Source organism: Telmatherina bonti, assembly GCF_933228915.1.
Source record: "Telmatherina bonti genome assembly, chromosome: 14".
Lineage (NCBI taxonomy): Eukaryota > Metazoa > Chordata > Actinopteri > Atheriniformes > Telmatherinidae > Telmatherina > Telmatherina bonti.
Genome location: NC_136612.1, coordinates 17623538 through 17644582, shown reverse-complemented (window position 1 = coordinate 17644582; position 21045 = coordinate 17623538). Strand labels below are relative to the sequence as shown.

General features: G+C 38.3%; 1 protein-coding gene across 1 annotated transcript in view; it reads left to right on the top strand.

Moving 5' to 3' along the window:
* grin2aa (glutamate receptor, ionotropic, N-methyl D-aspartate 2A, a) overlaps window positions 1-21045 on the top strand; it is a gene marked incomplete at both ends in the record, with an annotated part of 159303 nt that overhangs the window by 80106 nt on the left and 58152 nt on the right. Inside the window, one exon of the mRNA XM_079253342.1 lies at window positions 20101-20267. Coding sequence (XP_079109468.1) covers window positions 20101-20267 — 167 coding nt within the window. The remainder of the gene's footprint in view (window positions 1-20100; window positions 20268-21045) is intronic.

The window sequence follows — 21045 nt, the reverse complement described above, 5'->3', positions numbered from 1 at the left end:
AGTGACGTTAGGTACACACTCGTTTTAACCGCTATTCCTCTGGGTAGGTTTAGATGTTACACAAGCTGTCAGTCTGTCACGGCAAGGGCGTTAAGATAGCATCCTTTAAGCAGCTCAATACTGTCTGCCACTCCCACATGACCCCATGCCCCTCCAATGTCTTCATTTACAGAAAGACTCACTGAAACAATGGAGACAGTTGTACTTGTGACATTTAGACGATGAAGAAACCAATAATGGAGTTTAATCCATTAATTTCTAATTATGGACAGTTTGAAAGGGTGGTAGCCCATTTAAACTAGGATTATTTATTGAAAAACATATGGATTTAATTTTTTTTTCTTTTATTAATTGAAAACTCAAGTTTTTAACTGGATTTTAACATCAACACTAGCAGGACTGAAGTTTTGGGTACTCCCTTTGGGGACTGAGAAGGGGTCATTTGATACCCTGCCTTGGAATGTGGTGGCTGAGGAGCCTATATTGTGATTCAAATGTGCCACTCATGGAAGGACTGAAGTTTTGAGTACTCTTGCCTTGGAATGTGGTGGCTGATTAGTCACTATTGTTATCCTAAGATTCACCACTGAGCAGGCTTTGCAAATGGTTCTGAGTGAAGCAAGCCTTTTTGACTCTGAAGCAGATGGTATCGACCTTCAAGCAGAATCGGACTCGGAGTAGTCTTCGGAGGAAGATGTTCCTCCTCCCCTGAAAAAGAATCCTCGGCTGGATACCACGGTAACATAGACCGCAAAAGATGGCACAGTTTGGCGTAAGGAAGAGGTTGGACAACGTCTGGATTTCACTCCTATTGAACCTTACGCCGCAGAGGGAGAGCCAACACATGAAGCCAGAAAAAGGATCAAAACTTGCCTTCAAATATTTCTCTGTTTTCTCACTCACCAGATGCTTTGTATTCATTCAAGTATGCACAATTGAGCATGCAAGGGAGACAGAGACTGCGGATTGGTTAATGGCCGTTCCAGAATTGATGGCTTTCATTGCAGTCATCATCTGGCGAGGGGTGACAAAGGTTCCATCATTGTCTGACAACTGGTCTGAGATGTATGGAAACAAACGGATCATGGCAACAATGACTGGAGACCGCTTCAAAAAAATCATGCGACACCTTCGCTTTGATAGGCAGAACACCCGGCCTGAGCGAGTGCAGCAAAGAACTATGTCACATTCTACAGACCTGGGGCCTCATTTACGAAGCTGTTGCACGCTCAAAACCCGGCGTACGCCAATTATAGTCAACTTTTGGGATTTATCAAAACATGACTTGGCAGTAAAACGTCCCTACCTCCATGCCAACTCTGACCGTGGCGTACGCATAACATCTGGAGAAACGGGGAATGGCGACACCAAAGGCAGAAAATAAAACCAAAGAAATGTTGTTTCGTTTATGTACGTTCATTTTATAATATGAAACAAAGGAATGAACCAATTTCAGCATCACCTGGAGCATTTTGTTCCAGCGTATATCTGGACTCCTTCATTTTCCCCTGCTGACCTCCTCTGTCTTTCTGGTGGTGATGTCCATCCCGTCTCCACCAGATAAAATACTTTTACATTTTACAACATTATCTATTATAATTTCTTCCTCATTTTCCAGAAAATTCCTCTTTTTTGGCTTTTTCCCTGCAGAACCGTTGTGGAAATGAGATGGATTAATATTTATCAGGGGTGTTCACCTGACCTTTTATAGCCAATATGTGGGTGTGACGAGATGTTCCCTCACGTGCGCAACATTGTGTTGATCCTGATTTATAAAGCGAAACAAGCATGGGACGTGCCTGCGCACCGCTTTGTAAATCGTGAAGTTTTTTTGCACCGCATTTCCTATTTTCCGTATGTACACCACCTGTAGTCAGCATTGCTACGCACGGTTTGATAAATGAGGCCCCTGGTCAGCACATCACAATTGATGAACAGCTTTACCCATTAGAGACATGTTGCCCTTTTCTGGAATATATTGCTACAAAACCAGACAAGTTTGAGATCAAATTTTGGGTAGCTTGCGACCCGAAATCAAAGTATATCTGCAATGTCTTTCAATATGTCGGCAAAGACCTCAGTCGTCCCAAAGAGGAGAGACTGTCTGAGAGTGTGGTAATGAAGTTGTTGGAACCATATCTGGACCAGGGCAGAACATGTTCACATCAATTTCACTTGCAAAGAAGCTGCTCAGCCGGAAAACCACCATTATTGGGACACTCAACAAGATTCGCAGAGAAATTCCCCCTTCGGCTTGAGAGAGAAACTGCAGTGAGTTCAGCACTCAGATCTCTTCAACAACTGACGCCACAATGACAGTGTTCTCAGCCAGCCGGAAGAAGACGGTGTATGTTATGAGCAGTATGCACGGTGTCATTCAGACTCAAAAGAAAGCCAAGCACCATCACCCCAGTACAACTTAACAAAATGCGGTGTGGATACCATGGACCAGATGGTGCGGGAATACAGCATACGGGCAGGAACAAGAAGATGGCCGGTCGCTGTCTTCTGTAACATGGTTGACATGGCGGCCCTGAACAGCCATGTTCTATATCAAGACTGCACAGGAAGGAAAGAAGGGCCACCAGATTTTCTGATGCGGCTTGCCAGTGAGTTGGCTGAGTCTCATGTGACGGCGAAGAAGATTGAAAAGGAAAACTGTCTTCGCAAACAGGCCGCCGCACCCGATGAACTAGGTAAAGGAAGAAGTGCCAGGTCCTGCACCGGTGCAAAAAGAACCCTGCTACCGAACAATGTGTTCATTGCTACAAGTTTACATGTGGCAAGAGCAACAAAGAAGTGCCATGGGAGTGCCAGGTCTGCTCAGACCAAGGACAGTTTTGAAAACGTTGTGTGATGTCAAACACATACACACTGTAAATATGTGTGGATATTCTTTGTGTTTTCTGCAATGTTGTTTCAAAAACATGAAGAAACCATTCGAAATAAGCACAGTTTCTAATTTGTATGTTTTTAATTTTCTTACTTTCATGTCTCTTACTAAATTGAACTCAACAAAAAAGATAAATATGTGGCGATCCATTCTAAGCAATGCAAAATGCAGGAAAAAAAAGCAGGAACATTCAAGCTGTAAAGAAGAAGATTGGAGTCAGAAGCAATGAAGTTAGTTTCAGTTGCTGTAAAACCTTGTTCTTCCTTTTGTTTCTTCATTTCCTTTGTGCTTCTCTGACAATCTGCATATCAACTCACAGCAAGAGGCTGCCACATTATTAGCATACTGGTCAGACCACATTCCAAACAGGAGGATCAAATGATCCCTCCATAGTCTCCAAATAGTCCTTCTAGTGTTAAGGATTTGACCAAGAACTGAAAAATGATTCCTTTGCATTCGCTGTATTCCAGTTTGCAGACAGTGGAAACACTGGTTATTACTTTAGTAAATAAGTGTAAACTTTAAACTTTAAACATCAGGAGGTTTTTCCAACGAAGCTAACCTGGATTTGCTACCTGGATTCATAGTTATTGTCATTGCAGATCGGAAAACAAACCCGTCACTGTCTCTAAGTTATGCACCGTCTGCTCATCACAGTTATGCATCTTTCATCTCAGTAGCACCATACATGAAAACCTGCATCTTTTGCATACTTATTTATTTAAGGCAGTACCTTTGTAAACATCGTTGGAGGTTCAAATTGATCAAACATTTATCTGCTAATTTAGCCAAGAAAAAAACCTGTCTTACATTGATCATTGTTTTAATATTAGTGGTCATCTAAACACTGATGTTGACTGATTCCAGCTAAGTGCTGGAATTAGTTTGGCTAGTAGTGTAATGTCTTACACCACATGATGAAAAATATTTTATTATTTATTATTTAGTTGTAAATTACTTTAAAAGAGCAGTATTTCTACAGCTAACTGAGGGGGAAGAGGGGGCGGTGGGGGGGGGGGGGGTGTCACATAAATTTACTACATTTGATTGTGTTAAAAGGAAAAACAAAACTAACCATAAACAACAGTTTTAAATTGAGGTAAAAGGAAAGCAATCCCTAAAAGATTGCATCCTGCCCAGCATGGAGTGACATCCCATCCCAGAAAGCCTGGCTAAAATGACATGCAATTTAGCTTTCCCCTTGATAATGTGCATGAAGACAGAATAAACGTTCTCACTAAGCACGGACTATCCTGACTATCAGCTATGTTGACATATCAGCTTATTCTTATGCTTGTCTTCTGCTGTTTTTTTTTTTTTTTTTTTAAAGCTGGTAGCATCTCTGAGGTACGCACCTGGCACTTTTTGGCTTTGATGAAATTACGCAACTTCTGTGACATTATTTGCCCAAAAGACTAGAATGCAAAAGAGCAGATGGGAAGTTGTCTAGAAAGTGTCGGATCAGTCAACATCTGAAGCTTTATGAATGAGTCGTAGCTCGGCGTTTAAATTTTGTTATGAATAAAGTAAAAAAGTAAAGAGAGAGAGAAAGAGAGGTGCATGTGGCTCAAATGACCTTTAACTGGAAGTTTTTACCTTTGTACCTGAGTGTGAAGGCAGATTTTGCAAGGAGAAGTTGAACATTTGAAAACAGGATGAAAGTACCTGGTGTTAGAGGCTAGCAATAGGCAGCTCTATTTCAGCTAAAGAAGAATCTTTTACAAACAGGCAAGATCAAAAAGGCATGAAAAGGGGAAAATGAAAGTGAAGTTAGAAAAAAAAAAAGAGGGTGGAAATATTTCCCCTTTGGCTGATTTGGCTATAAATATGTGACTCATAATGATTTGCAAATTAGGGCAGCTGTTTTTTTCCCACCATTTTCCCCTATCTATCGCTCTTTCTTCCTTTCTGGCACTTTCTCAGTTCTCTTTTGTTCTGTGAGCATCCATTCCTCAATCTTGCCGTCTGTATTCCCATGTGCAAAGTGTGTGTTTGTGTGTATGTATCTGTGAGTTCGTTAATAAGACTGTGGTGTTGGAGAACACAACGAGAAGACAAAAGCTCCCTTAACAAACCCACCTGGTAACTCTTACCCGGCCTCGGCCAATCACGTGCAGATCTTATCAAAAGGCGTGAAAACAGATGATGGAGGGAGGCGAGATGAAGAAAAAGCTGGGCAAACATATAAGAGAGACAATGGAAGGAGAATCGAAGAGAGGAGAAATGAGAGAGAGAGGGTTTTGCAGAACAAAAATAGACCAACCCAAATGAGAAAACTAACAAACCGTATCGAGCACTACCAGAAGTGTGTGTGTGTGTGTGTGTGTGTGTGTGTGTTAGTGTGGTTTAGTGCTGCCATTATGAGGTGATGTAAAGCACTAATGCAGGGTTAAATAAAAGCAGCACTTCATTTTTCATGCTGTCTGAAGTCACAGGCCTGAGATTATGTGCATGTGTCCGTATACAACTGTGTGGACGTGCATGTCCCGTATGTTTGATCTATGTGTGTACATGTAGAAAATGTGTAAGTGTGTGTGTGCCTCTGTCTTGCCAAACTGTTGGCCACAACTCTTTTTTTTTTTAAAGAGGATTTGAAACTTTGGGAGCTGAAAAATGGGTCAGCAGCCTTTCCTTTCACTTCCTTTCCCTTCACCTCCTTTCCTTGTCTTTTCCTTTTCTTTCCTTTCCTTTCCTTTCCTTTCCCTTTCTTATCTTTTCTTGTTCTTTCCTTTTCTTTTCTTTCCTTTCTTTGTCCTTATCTTTCCTTTTCCTTTGATTTCCCTTTCTTTCCTTTTCTTTTCTTTCTTTGCCTTTCCCTCTTTTCTTTTCTTGTCCTTCCTTTTTGTCCTTTCCCTGTCTTTCTTTTTTTCCTTTCCTTTTCTTTTGTTTACTATCCTTTCCTTTCCTTTCCTAACTAAATCCACAAATGGGAATTTAACTGTCAGTTGTGATGTTAGAACCATCTGTATTGATCAAGGCACTGCATAAACTCTTTATCACACTTTAGACTAAATCTCAATGGATTAACCCGAGTCCTTGTACCTTTGCAAAAAACATCAATGGCTACCTTTTAAACATTACTGTCTGCACATGTTTGTGACCTAGTTGAGTCTCTCCCTCTCTGTTGTGTGAGCAGTGATCCACAGATGCTCCTCTCCACTCACGACTCAAGTCAAAAAGTATTACTGTCCTCCGTCCTCATACCAGAGACCTCAGAAAAGCTGCATGAGGATGGCCCCGCTCCTCCGACATGCTCAGCCTCCAACCAGCATCACCCGATGAGTCATATTTGTTTTCCATCACATTTGCTTGTTAATTACAGCACATGACTGTTTGCCCTTTCAGGATATTCAGTACAGAGGAAGAGCGCTCTTTGTTTTCGTTTTCATCTCTTCTCTTCTCTTCTCGTCGTTTCAATGTTCTGTAACGTTTAAAGACGCATTGAAAGATTAGTCTGGGATTGTAAATAATGGCAAGCATCATATTGCCACTGTACACTATTCTATCTGTAACCTTTCTCTTCTTCACATCCATTCCCCTAATTTAAAGCTGTTTTTGTGACATACACCATACTGATGGCTAAATATTTTAGTTGAGGACTTCCCAGCCACTCAAACGTCTCTCAAATGTCAAATGGTACTTGAATAGTATTCCCACTAAGTGCAGCATTTTGTGCTGTTATCTCTTTAACACAATTCCAGGGTAATGTCACCAGCTTCACTGAAGCATCATTTTCCATTATTTCAGAGATACTGGTGAGTTAAAATGTTGCATTTGTGAAAGAAAAATATATGTCTTGTCTAGGACAAAACTGTAGACAGTCAAGAAAAAGCCTCAGTAACTTGTACCTGTATAAGAATGCTAATTCTCAAAGTGGTAATGATTGATGGCAGCTGCTGTAACCCATCCCACCCAACCTACGATCACTGCATACTGCGAGTGCAATGACAAGTTTAGGATGTTTAAGAGCAGGGTGGATTCATGAGTTTCAGGTGTATTGTGTAAAATCGTTTTGTCAACAGTCCAAAAGAAAATGGGCGAAGCAACAGTCAATCTCATTATTTCTGCTTTGGAAAAGAAAAGAATGATGGTCGTCTCTGAAAGTTTCACCGTGATTCATGGCTCCCCATAAAACAAATCTTTTTTGCAATTCAGCCAATTGGCAGTCAGGTCACTGAAAGTCAAGTCAACAATTCCTGAACTTCTTACAACTGTTTTATTCAAGGTGGAATCTGCAGTCACCAGTTGAAATGGATTCCAATAAATTTTAGAGATGTCAGGTATTATCGGCCGATATCGAAGTTAAAATGCAAAATGGGAACTTATCGGTATTGGTTTTTACTGTTTAATTGAGATCACTTTTACACAAGATTTGCATATTATATAACAAACTCTTCAGCTCTTTTTCCTCTAACTCAATATGACAAAATAAAAGAGATGACTTGCAGAGTGTTCCAGGTATTTTTGTTTGTTTGGCACGAAAAATATCGAACAACCCAAATAAAATTTGCACCGCAACTACTTTCGCCGTCATTGTAACATCTCATAAACAGAAGGATTAGGCTAATATGAACTCATTAAAAAAAAACAAAATACAATGTCAACACATAGCATACAGCCCTACATGTTGGAACCTGAATCAGACCCTGAAAACGAAGTGGAAAACAGCAACCCACAGCAACGAATGCAGCAGGATGTCTCTCTTTGGTAAACTCACCAGCCATCGTTGGAAATAACTTTATCCCACGTTTTCCACCCGCCTGATGTATTTGTACATGCCCTTGTTAACCAGTAGAAGGTAACCAATCACCGAACCTTATCCCCCAGGACGTCACAAGGATTTCCAAGTAGAAAAAACTCTCTAAAATGACACATTTTTCGTCTCCATGGAAACCGAACGGAGAGAGTACTGGAACTCAAACTCAAACTCAAACATACGTTTAGGTGATAAAAAACAGTGCCGTTCACATGTCTGATGAGGATTCAACACTGTAGAAAGCTCAGAAAACTCCACATACCATAATAGCACCCCTTTAAAGAGGGAAAAAACAAAGTAAAGAAAAATTGAGTTGCTGAAGGTGTAATATAAAGGATGAAGTAACTTTACTTGACAGCAAAGTTCTGCCTTTCTGAAATGAAAGGCAACATGAATAAATAAAATTAAATGAGAATTGATAGAACAAAATGCTAAAAGAATGGTTTTAACATCTTAAGGCATGCTCACCTACTTACTCTGATGCTGATTCATAATCATGAGTCAGCCCAACCAAATGTACAAACTCTGTTGGTAGCCTGTGGTGCCATATCGTGCCCAGTGATTGATATTATATGTTTGTGCTTGTAATGCATACTTATGCATAGCATGGATGCATTCATATTTTAGTCACAAATGTATTTTTTGCCGACAAAATGTCAGTAACAAGCCCTCCCAGTGTAATTTGTCGAGGAATTATTATCCAACTTATTTCAAACCTACTGCAAATGTACTCCTTCCGACTCCCTTTCTTTTCTCATGTTATTCACTACCCAGCACCCCCTCCCACTTTTTCTCCCTTTTACCCTCTTCATCTCTCTTGTGTGAAATGTAAGTGACCCATCTGTGATCGTGAAAGGTACATTAGGCATTCGGGAGTTCCTCCTCTGGCTTTGTGTGTGTGTGTGTGTGTGTGTATGTATGTATGCATATATATATATATATATATATATATATATATATATATATATATATATATATATATATGTATATGTATCCATGGGTGTGTGTTTGAACAAAACTGTGCGTGTTGTTCACGGATATTCTCTGATGGACTACTTCCAGGGGTGCCGTCCGTCTGCTTGGCCAATGAAACGCAGCCAGTTATGCTGCAGGCCTTGCTGGCAGCCAATCAAATGCAAATTGGAAAGCTTAGCCATGACAGTGGGGTTTGGGGCATTGCACTTATATTGTACTTTGTTAATGTAAACAACGGTTGGCAAACTCATATTTTCTCTCTGCTTTCCTGTACTTTTGTTGTAATAATAATAAGTGAATGTTCATTTGATCAGATTTGAACTGGGCAGAGTTTGGAAAATGGTGGAAAAAAAGTGAGGAAAAAAATGACTGTTTGTGAATGCTTCATCGGTCTGTTGGTCAGTGTTGAGGGGATTGTTTGAGTCTAAGGAAAATATTGCAGATAATCATCATTCCTCATTCCTGTTTTAATGGATATACATCATCAAATTCAGACTCTGTGGTGATAATAAACCCGGAAAAAAGAAAGCAATTCATCTGTATATTAAGCATATACCCCCCACCCCCCACGTCTCCCTTTATTCCTTTCATCCATCCTCACATCATTGCTGCCTTCTCCTCATCTATCTTCTTGCCACTCATTTTGCCCCTCCCTGCTGCCCTCCCCACCCTTTTTTTGCCCTCTTCAAAGTAGGTCTCTTGGTGTCAGTGTCTGTCAGTGGCAGCAGTGATGAATCACTCATACTGCCAGCACAGTTAGCGATGACCATCACGGCTGACCGATGTGTCTCTGTGGGGGAAACTATCAGCGCATTATGTGGCATTGATTTGGCCCCATATAGTTGTATGTCAGAGTGGAAATAGGAGGTTATATAATGTTTGAGGGGGGAGGGGGGGGGGGGGGGTTGCCATATCCTTTCTGCTGTTGTATGTGTCACCATCTGACTGCATGCTTAGTAGTTTAAATGCAGCAGAGGCATTTGCTTTGCCACAAAATGCTTTTTTTTTAAATGACAGGGTTAATGTGGTAAAAAGTATATATATATATATATATATATATATATATATATATATATATATATATATATATATATATATATATATATATATATATATATATATATATATATATATTTTGTGTTTGTCCAACTGCATAATATTTTGTGTGTGTATATATATATATATATATATATATATATATATATATATATATATATATATATATATATATATATATACACACACAAAATGTGTGTGTGTGTGTGTGTGTGTGTGTATTGCTAATGTATTGAAATGGATATCACGATATTATAAAATGGCTTTGTAAATTGCAGATAAAAGCTGATTTTAAAAGTTTTTAACGTGTCTTCATGAGTAGAGTAGTTGGAAAAAAAAACAAAGAAAAAAAAATATAAATATATATTCTGCATGAACCACTGCTGTTACTAAATCATATCATAAAAGATAAATAAAAAAAAGACTGTAAATTAGTGCACTGCATGTTTCCTTTTGTCCCGTCAGCCTTTCTTCTTTATAAATGTATGTCTATTCCTTTTTTTTTTTTTTTAACTGTGTGAATGTTTTTTGTTTTTTTTTTCCCTGTGAGGTTTATGTTATGTTGTTTGTGTCTTCGCAATGAGATCAGCATTATACAGAGCCCCTTGGTGCAGATACACACAAACCTACACAAATGCTCACACACACAAGTGCCTGTACTCCCCTAAAGTATCTGAGTCTGAATGCATGTGTGCATAAGCAACAAAACGTGACCACATATTGTGTGTTGTTTGTAAATCTATGCTTAGATGAATCCTGAGTCAGTGTGTTTCAGCAGATGTGTTTGCATGTACAACAGCACTTTTGAGTGCCTTCATACAGGATTACTATATTCAGTGCATTGACAGAAATCCTGTTTTAATAAGTAATCCCTAAAATGAGGTCTCTTGACAAGATGTTAGTTATGTATTTCATAAAGCAATACTATGTCATTGGTTTGGCTGTACAACAACTTCTAATTCAAAGCCCTTTTTAGTGCTATTAGCACTTCTTCTCAGCAAACTGGATTTACAGGAGTTTACGTTCAACAGACTGCTAAAGCATGAGGATGTCATACTGTTGACTGAAAAGGAGAGAAAACAAAATATTTAGGCGAATTGAAGGGTTTAAAACACATGAAAAGGTCTGATTATTATGATAATGATCATAATAATTTCAGTTAAGACTTCATTAAGCAAGTGTTTCTTTGTATATGTTGTCTTATTTTCATCTGGTTCCACTACTTCATGTATAAAAAATGTTAAATCTACAGTATGTCCAAGTGTAGCAGAAGCAGCGGCTGCAGTATGGCAGATAGGAGGAGTATAAGAAAATACCTCGGGTGTTTGTGTGTGTTAACTACTCGGGTTAATTTTGTTAGCAAGTTGTACAGATTACATTTCTTAGACTGAGTGCCACTTCTTCACTGAATTTGAACTCAGCGAATAAATTAATGACACTCATCAGGTAAATGGCAGACATGGCTCTGTCCCATTTTGTCACAGTCTTCTGCTTTTCCTACATTTTTTGCTTTCTTTCTGTTTTTTTTTTTTTTTTTTTTGGAACTTTTTTTATTTCACTACACAGAACAATACAGAGTTTTAGGGCACATTCACATCAGCCTTTTTTATTTGAATCCTTGTCCGTTTGCTCGGAAAATCCGCTTCGTTTGGGGAAACGTGAATGCGCCAAACAAATTCTGATTCGGATTAAAAAAAAAAGGGGGACTCGGTCTGCCTACAAATGCAGGTCTCAGTTTGTTTCAAGTGGCCCAAATACAGGAAGCAGACTATAAAAAAAGTCACTCCCTGCATTTGCCATAGTATCATAGCAGATACTTGCATGACACAAAACAATAGTTTCATCTCCATGTTTAGCTCACAAGTGGAGGAAACTGAGTTTTCTTCTTCACAGAGGTCTTGTCTTCTCATTTGTGAAATACTAGTGAAGCGCCACCTTTGGTGAAAGTGGGGATATATTATTCTGAAGGTTTGGCTCGTTTGACCAAAATGCAGCGTGAACATGATCTCGGTTCGCATGGACTCTTATAACTGAGCCGAGTCTCCAATCCGACCAAGTCTAGCGCACTATTCTGATTTAAATGCACTTTTCGTTTTATCTTCTGATTATTATTAGTATTATTTCATCTTTGTAATCGTTCTTGCTTTTGGACCTGTTGTGTGATTAAACCACACTTTAATTGCTTGTAAATGTATTATTCATTGGATATATTGTGGAATCACATTGGAACAGACAACACTATCACTATCCCTGCTTATAGGTGTAGGCTCAGGTCCCAGAAGAGTATTTCAGTATATTGGCTCTATTAGAAAACACAGGGAGTGGGCGGAAGAGGGCAAGATAAATGTAGGGAGGCAAGAAAAGACAGAGCCCCTGGACAGAGTAGATGCAAAGAAAAGAAGCCACACAGAGTAAGATATTGGACTTATTAGAGAAGAAAGTGTGTAGGAGAAGAGGGCAAATGCAGAGAGGCAAACACAGAGATGGTGAGAGGAAGAGAGAGAGAGAGAGAGAGAGAGAGGGATGATGTTATTTTGTCAGTGTTTCCCCGTGGGGGCTTGACTGCTTGTTAAAAAGTCCTGACAATGAAATGACAGCGATAACACACACATGCACACAGCATTCCTCCTGTGTGATAAAGTTTGCATAGGTTTCTCGTTCTCTCTCTTGCTGTTATCTGTTGTAATGGACTGCTTCCATGCCAGAAATAGGCTCCTATGACGTCAAATAGAGCCTTGTTTAATAATCTCTGTGTGTATGCCACCGTGTATTTATGTGTGTGCGTGTGTGTGTAGACTCAGTTGCAGCTGAAGGATGCTGTTTCCTATAATTTTTACTCCACACAAACAAAAGGCTCACGCCACAACACAAACACAGTCTATTGTTCTTCACAGCGCCATGCGACATCTGCTTATTGTTTTAAGACACTCTAATCTTGTAAAGGCTAAATAAGCCTCCACAGATTTATAAACCAATTTTAGACAAAAAAAAAAAAAGCTTTAAGTAAAAGCCATTATATCACCAATGCTGTTTGGGAGATGATATGTCTGAGGAAACCAGTTTGTCCAACTGCATAATTTCACCTTGTAAATCCACAGATGTGCCTAAAATATGTTATAAAATATTCATTCCGTGTCTTGCGGGACCTTAATCTTACTGGAAACACTATTTAAAAATGAAATTTAAATCTGCATCATATCAGTGTCACTTGTGTTTTGCTTCAGCTCCTATTTGCCTATACAGAGAGCAATTTGTCATCGTAAATCTGTTTGATGAAATAAGGTTGGCATGATCAAAATACTTATGTTAAGGACCTTAAACCACAGTTTTCTCAACCCACTGACGCGTGCAATGCTTCAACTTAGATGGCAAGATGCTTACTAATTTATAAAGTTTTCCCATGAACAGTTTAAAACTGGGACCAAACAGAATGTGCCTCTCAGTGTGCATATTGACAATGAATGTGTCTTAACCTTATTTAAACTTAAAACACATGCAGACAAATAAGCTTCATTATGTTATATCTGATCAAGGAAATAGATTATATTGTGATATTATGATCACTTTGACTTTTGTCTAAATTACTAAGATTTGGACGTGACATTGCATATAATAATATGAAAAAATGTTATTTCTGTTCACTTTCAAACATTATAATACAACACTGTCTGCATACTTCCATGCATGCTTTGCATTGGTGTTGCTGTTAGACGTTACATCCAAACTTCTGATATCAGTTTTAATCATCAATCAACTTTATTTATAAAGAACTTTTTTATAAAACAACAACTCAAAGTGCTTTATATTAAAACAAATTATGAATATGAACGTGGCTACATAAGCATTGGCAGTCATTTCTAACAATAACAGTACAGCAAACGGCAACTGTGGAGGGATATCATGCTAATGCACATTCTGAGTAAGAAATCTGCAGTCATTAAATTCATTGCAGCTCGTTCTTTATATCTTTTTGCTGGTTACACTAAAACAACAGTGTATAATTCTGCTTCCATGATTTCCAATGGTAGTGCTCCACACTTAAATGACACAAAATATGGACATAAGGCCCTGTATGTATGTGTATTAAACATAACTGAATGAGGCGTAATCACAACTGTAACTGACTCATACGTATCTTTATCTTTGCCTAACACAAATTCACCCATCAACCAGAAACCCATGAATTATTTTAGCGCCATTTTGAACTGGTTTGAGTCCCCATGTGGATCACTGGTCCTGTGCGATCTGTGTATTTACCAAACAAACCATCAATGAGGTCACAAAAACCAGTGGAAAATACATTCACCATTTCTGTCTCACTGACTCAGTATGTTCCCGTGCTCCGAACCCAAAACCACCCTGAGCTAAATCTTTAACTCAAAACTCAATATGATTCCAAATATCTGGAATAAACCAACAGTAAAATAAATAAAGACAATCACAAATGCTAAATTTACAGTCTGTATGATTAAACAAAGCCCATGACACACACACACACACACACACACACACACACAACCACAGCCTAGCCGTACACTGGGCTTTTCCACGAAAAGCCAAAAGCACTTTGATAAAAGTGGCTTTAATATTCTGTGTGAAAAAGATCTACAGAGGAAAAAAACTCAACTTAAAAGTGACAGAAACACAGTCGACTCTTACTGCAATTTAAAATGTAATTCTGAATTTTTCATCCGAGGTTCTCTTCTACTCATTATGAGGCTTTAATTATGATACTTTTGCACAGCTTTCTGCATGAATAAAATCACAACCTTAAAGGCCTAAAATAGGACAATGCTCAGCCTAATGGACAAAGGGTTAGCGCAACATTCTACTTATTAAATTAAGCTTTATTTATTTATTTATTATTGAATTATTCATTAATTTATTTATTCATTCATTTATGTATTTATTTGTTCATTCATTTATTTATTTTTGTGGTGGTGCTGGTGATTGGGGGTGTCATTCTTTTGGAACCTTAGTTTTGGTTAAACCACTCAAATAAAGAAAAGGATAACTTTACTTCCTGGTCTTTTCAGAGTTTATAATTAGGATTTTCTTTCAGAAGAGGATATGAGCGCAGGTAGAAAATCTTTCACCAAAGTAGTAGTAGTACCTTTGGAAATGATGTGCTGCACGTGACAGAGAATCATTGCGCTGTTTGTGTTTGTTGTTGGTGGCTGTATCCTCGTGTTCAGCGCCGTTTTACATGTTTCCACAGAAATTTCTTCCCCTCTTTCTTTTCTGCTGCTATTTTTATGCCTGTCTGTTTATATTTAGTAACCGGTCACTGAGGAATTTTTGTCATGCTTTGTCTTTCTCCTCCTGGGGGACTCAGTGGAGGTGCTGAAGCCAGCAGATGACTGGGTATCTTTGGCAAATATAAGTGATAGGAGGATATGTATGACACCACGTGTGTGTGTTATCTTGGTGTTTTCCTCCCAAACTCAACTCATCGTTCTCTACAGACTCATCTATGTGTGATGTTTTTGTATACTTGCATGTGTATGTGTGTGTGTGTGTGTGTGTGTGTCAGACCAGACAGTGCATGATGCTATCAGCAGCAGAGGATATGAGCACAGCTATTTTTAACTCCTCTCGATCTCACCGTAGACACACTGTCCTGCCTCCAGGGGCAGGTGTGTGTGTGTGTTCTGTGTGCATCGGTGCGGTTTTGTTTGTGTCAGTGTGTGTTTTTGCCACAGTGTGGTATATTTAAGAAAGTGGGAGACTGCAGATGCGATAGACAAAGTGAGAGGTGAAAAGGCAGTGAATGACAGACCGTTTATGTGTAAACGCCGCGAGCTGAAGGTGTGAGTGGAAAGCAGACATGTCACACTTGACAAGGGTGAAATGATTGGCTGTTTTCTGATGTCACGGATTGTGCGCCATCCCAATTAGAAACAATCATACGCTGCTTAGTCACTCCATCTGTCTATTCTATTTCCCCACTGTTCTACATCTGCTCTTCTCCGTTTCTGCCTTCCAAACCTTCCAATTACTTTTCTATGAATCTTATTTAGCCTAATTTGTCTTTTTTTTTTCAGTTTTATAAAGTAGTAGTTTCTTTAAAATTCCTTTTTTTTTGTAATTCCTGTCCCAGATTATAGTTTGCTGTAGATACAATAAGAAAGTGAGCAACTATTTGAAAAAAAAGTTCAGAAATTCAGTACCTGAAGGGGAAAAAACCCCCCCACAAAAGTTCTACTATATAAACAAAATATGTGGCTCCACTTTCAGCATTCATTCTCTGAAATATTTGAACAAAAAGACATGTGAATGTCCTCTCTTGGTGGGAAAACAAAGATAAAGAGCGCTTCATTGAGCCCTTTGTTGTCAGTGTTTTTTCTCAAGAGTCTACTTCAGGGAAGTGTTGAAAGGAGGCAACTGCTGTTTGAGAATTGCAGGTTAAGACAACATAAACGTTCCATTTCTGGTACAAACTACTAAATTCCTAGCTCATCATATTTTCTTTCCAAACAATGTTTTTGTTCATGTCATTAAAATGTATGCTTTCTGTCTTTAAAGTGCATTTGTGGATATGTTGGGAAGGACATTCATTTAGTCAAAAGACCTCATCCCTATTATTTCACAGATCACTGTAGCTTAGTTAAAACTTATCGGGTGGGGCACACAGGAGTAAGGATTGAAGAGAAAGGATTTTATTTTGCGGTGTCTGACAGCTGGACATTGGCAGGAGGTCCTTTGGGTTTTATGATACCTCTGTGATTGGTTTGTTCTAGCATAGCCTAAGAATGTCTGATTGGATTTGGGATCTTGGGAGTTTGGTGCCCAGGTCAGCACCTTGGGCTTTTTATTGTGAACCGTCAACTGCTACTGAGCAGTTTTTGCAGTTCGGTGGAGTGCATTATCCTGTCCCACTGCGGTCAACGAATGCCATTACCATTGAAAAATGAGCAAAAGAGTTTGGTCAAAACAACATCCAGATGAATGTCAGGAATCCACGTCACCCAGCAGACCATTATATTTGATGATAGAAATCAGTTTCATTTACTTGACCTGTTGGTCGTATCGCAGTTTAAAAAAAACCAAACAATTTGACACACTCTTAGAAATTAAATAAGCTACAATTCAACTGAAAGACACTAAATCACATTCAGTTGTGTTTAACACACAAGCATAGGAAAGAAAACTGTAATTTACTGCAAAAAAGAGAAACACAACTCACATGTGTGCATGAGCCATTTGCTCTGTGGACATGTGGATTTCAGCACCAGACAATATCAAAAGAAAAAAGTAACCATTTTAAAATAGTCACGCATAAATCTTTGACCTTATTCTGCATATTCTATGACTGGCCTTCTATATATTGCAGCTTAGTGTGGGAGAATGTGCTGCTGCTGTGATGAAGATATGGAGTGACAAGTCTTATAGCATGACCTCCCTCCTCTCCTACCATGCTTAAGCATCACTTCAGTTTCCACCACATTGGAACACACACACATGCACGCACATGCACACAGCTGCACAACGCGAGATTCTCTGAAGAGCACTTGAACCGGAATCTAGAGTGAGCAAATCCCGTATACGGATGCAATACCATCAAATAGGTTCAAGGATCTTGATGTAAAGGGAACGAGGCACAATTTCATTTTCTCATTCACTTCCGCTGACAGCAATAAAGTAAACAATGAATTCCCTCACTATTCAGAAGCTATTGAGACAGGAGGGAGGAAACGCTAGCTTGTGCAAGTGGAAATGAATTTATATGCAGTGCTCTCATATGGTTATGGATCAGCTACAACATCCAACCCATGGCAATTTTTTACCCTTACAGTGCAGTTTCACAATGAGACACTGGACTAAATCTGTTAAAATTTTGTCACTTATCCGTTTTAAATGTTTGAAATGGAAATTAATCAGCAAAATTAAAAAAAAAAAAACACAATGCCAAGGATAATGAAGTTGAATGTTAGTTGTATAAAAGTAGCTGATAATGGATAGGTGAATTCCTGCTTTTTTTCATCTGGATCTCAAATCGACACCATTCCTTCTCAAAATATTATTACAGAGAAAAGCTAGCAAAGGACTAAAACAACAAATTAGAGATAGAAAATATTTCTGCTCAGGTTGTGTGTAAGAAAGCTCATTAAGCAGTTTTCCTCCCCACAGTCTTTATTTTATCTGTTCATATACTGTAAATGTATACAAAAAACATCCAAGGGAAACAGTTAACAAAGCAGTTAACTTGTTTACAACATTGCTGGTGACACATTACTACAGTGCACACTGTCAAGTGTGCTTCATAAAACCTAAATTACTGATGCAAGCAATTGCATTAGTTATAAATCACAAAAAAAATACTAACACAAGTGTTTCTTCAAACATTCACATACTTCACATCAAGTTCACCTTATCACATTAAAATCTTTAAACAAGCTGCAACTACAGCCACATGCACTAAATGGCAATAAATCTTTTAAATTTTGACTTCAAACTCAACTTTATTGCTTTTCTATATCAGTGTGTCACTCCTAACATAATCATGGCAAGGGAGGATGTGTTTGGCATCATTGCCTTTGGAAAGATAACAGCACTTCATTAGCCAATATTAACTAGCATGCTAACTGTTAGCATGCTAAAGGCTGGCAAGCAGTTTACATCTTGTATAAACTAGTTACTTTTAATTATTGGTTAAATATTCACTCCAAGAGAGCATAAATGTACACTTTTAAGCCAAGAACACAGACAACTGGCTTTAGGTGTAGGATGATGAAGAGTTTATTGTGATTTGTAAGGAGCTGATAGTGGATAGTTGCTGAGCTACTGGTGCATAACGGCAAAGTAGAAGACAAAGCTATAGCTCACTTTTAGAGGGGAAATATATTCAGTCGTGTTTTAATATATAACAAATAATCTTTGGTTATATGGGATTTTTCCAAAAAAAGAGGTTTAATTGCTGATTGAAGTGCTTCTAGCTTAACATAGAAGCACTTCATTTTCTTTTGACCACCACAGTAGTGTCTCCATTACCGGTGCTAAAGTAGTAATGACTAACAGTAAAAGCAATACTGACAAACCTCAACACATATTATAATTTAGAGGGTTTTTTTTTTGTTTTGTTTTGTTTTTTTTTTTGTTTTTTTCTCAGCACTTCACAGAATTTAAAACTACACTAGAAGTCAAGTGAAACATGTATTTGAAGATGTCAAAACATTTCATTATGGTGAGGCTCTGTAGTGAATCTCTGAATGTGGAAACAAACTAGGTTTTAGCTACAACCATCTGGCTGTGGTACAAGCCTGCAACCAGAACTAGAACCACTTTCACCAACAGGCACACATGTACTCAGGTACTTTATCTTAGCTGCTGCACCTTTTTTTAATTCACGCACACACACACACACACACACACACACACACACACACACACACACACACACATATATACACGTCTCTAATTAGTTGACTGAACAAAACCAGAATTACTTTTTTCACACATTCTTTTTAGCAAATAAGCTATCTCTAAAGACCTCTTCAGAACTGATCAGACTTGACTTTTGCACCATAGAACATTGGGGTTATCACCCACTGTGACAGAAATGGCTCCAAGCATTACGGTTGCTGTTTTGCCACCCAGACAAACTCAAAGGTACTCAGTTTTTCACACTTTAGTCACAATGTGGTTGAATTACTGGAGAAGCAGGCTGCAGGCTACGTGCACATGTGAGGTGTGCACTTACTGTTGGCATCTGTGTGGTGTAACTGATGATTTTTATTCATTTTTAGCTGTGGTCTTGATGTCACCCACCCAAATCAGCATCTATGACTTTCTTAATGAGAAAGCTCCATTGTGCTTTTATCGTTTTTCTTCTCAGTACGTTTAGTGTCATTTCACCTAATTTCATTTAGTTATCATTATAATGAGCCATTTTAAATGCAGTGAAAATGAATTAAGTTCATTTTTACACCTCTAATAGAGTTTGTCTGCACTGTCCGAGCTCATGTCTGATTTTTGTTGAACTAAGTGGTCACTGATTTTCAGCCAGGTGTAATGGAGTGGATAGGAGCCATCTAGAGTGAATGCAATCTCCGTTCTTTAGAACAAGGCCTACCGTTGTGCAGCTTATCCGCACCACACCAATCCAATTTGCTCTTAATTGAATTGTTCTGAGCACCTCATCCATATATTTCCCTTACAGAAAGCTTATTACTTTCAATCTCTGTATGTGTGTTTGTGTGTATGGGTGAGTGGGAGCTAGGAAAACCTTGTGTACACCTATTGTGCCAAACTTTAAATGTCCTTTTGTTAATTGATATTTCTGAGATGCAGTTTGAAAAAACTGAACTAATATTGGAATGAAGGCAAAAATCCAAATGAATACTTAACTAAATTTCATTTCTCTCTCTACTCCCGTCTTCCCAACCTTCCTCCATCTTTCTCCTCCATTCTTTGTTCTCAGGATGTGAAGTCAACTTTCTTCCAGTTTGGTGCCTCCATCCAGCAGGAAGCTCTACTCATGTTAAACATCATGGAGGAGTATGACTGGCACATCTTCTCCATTGTCACGTCAAAGTTCCCTGGTTACCAGGAGTTCATCAACATCTTAAAAACAACCGTAGACAACAGGTGGGATTGTTTCCATTGGACTTTCTTACATTACATGGTCATTATTGAACTATGAAGTCACAAATTCACAAATTCACAGTTTAACAAAGCTGCTGAGTGTTATATGGACAACTATTTCATAAATTTAATTAATAGAGTCTCCCTAAAACAGATCACATTATCACTAAGCTAAATGCTAATGCTGACATGCTAACAATGCTTTACTAGTATAATGTTAATTTTCCTTTTTTTTTCCCATTTTAATTAAATGTTTACCATTGTCACCCTGTCACAAGATGCAGCTTTTATTAATATACTTTTATAGTTCTGGTTACCATGGCTGCGTATGAATATGCCAGTGCAATCAGCTGATCTTCAGCATGATCTTTGCAAACATGAGCCTATGTCATTGTAGTCAACTAAATAAAAACAAAAACACACTGAGAAAAAAAAAAATCTTTTTGAATAGGGCACAGCTTACATTATCAATATTAAGGAAAAATATGACAAAAAAGCTCAGACTGGTATTTATTTTGAATGAAAATAATTATTTGTTTCTCTTAAAACAGTACCTGATTGCTAAATGTTAAACTCCTTTCAACTCAAGAAGGTTTGCCAAAAATGCCTGTCGAAGGCTCCATGGCAATAGTTCAAGACCCAAATGAAAATTAATGTTGGATTACCTTAAGGATGCAAAACAAAACAGTAATCTTATAGTTAGTACACGTGGTAAGCCTACAAGCTCATGTTGTACTCTGTCATACTCCAGAATATATAAAAAAATAGATCAAATATCCAT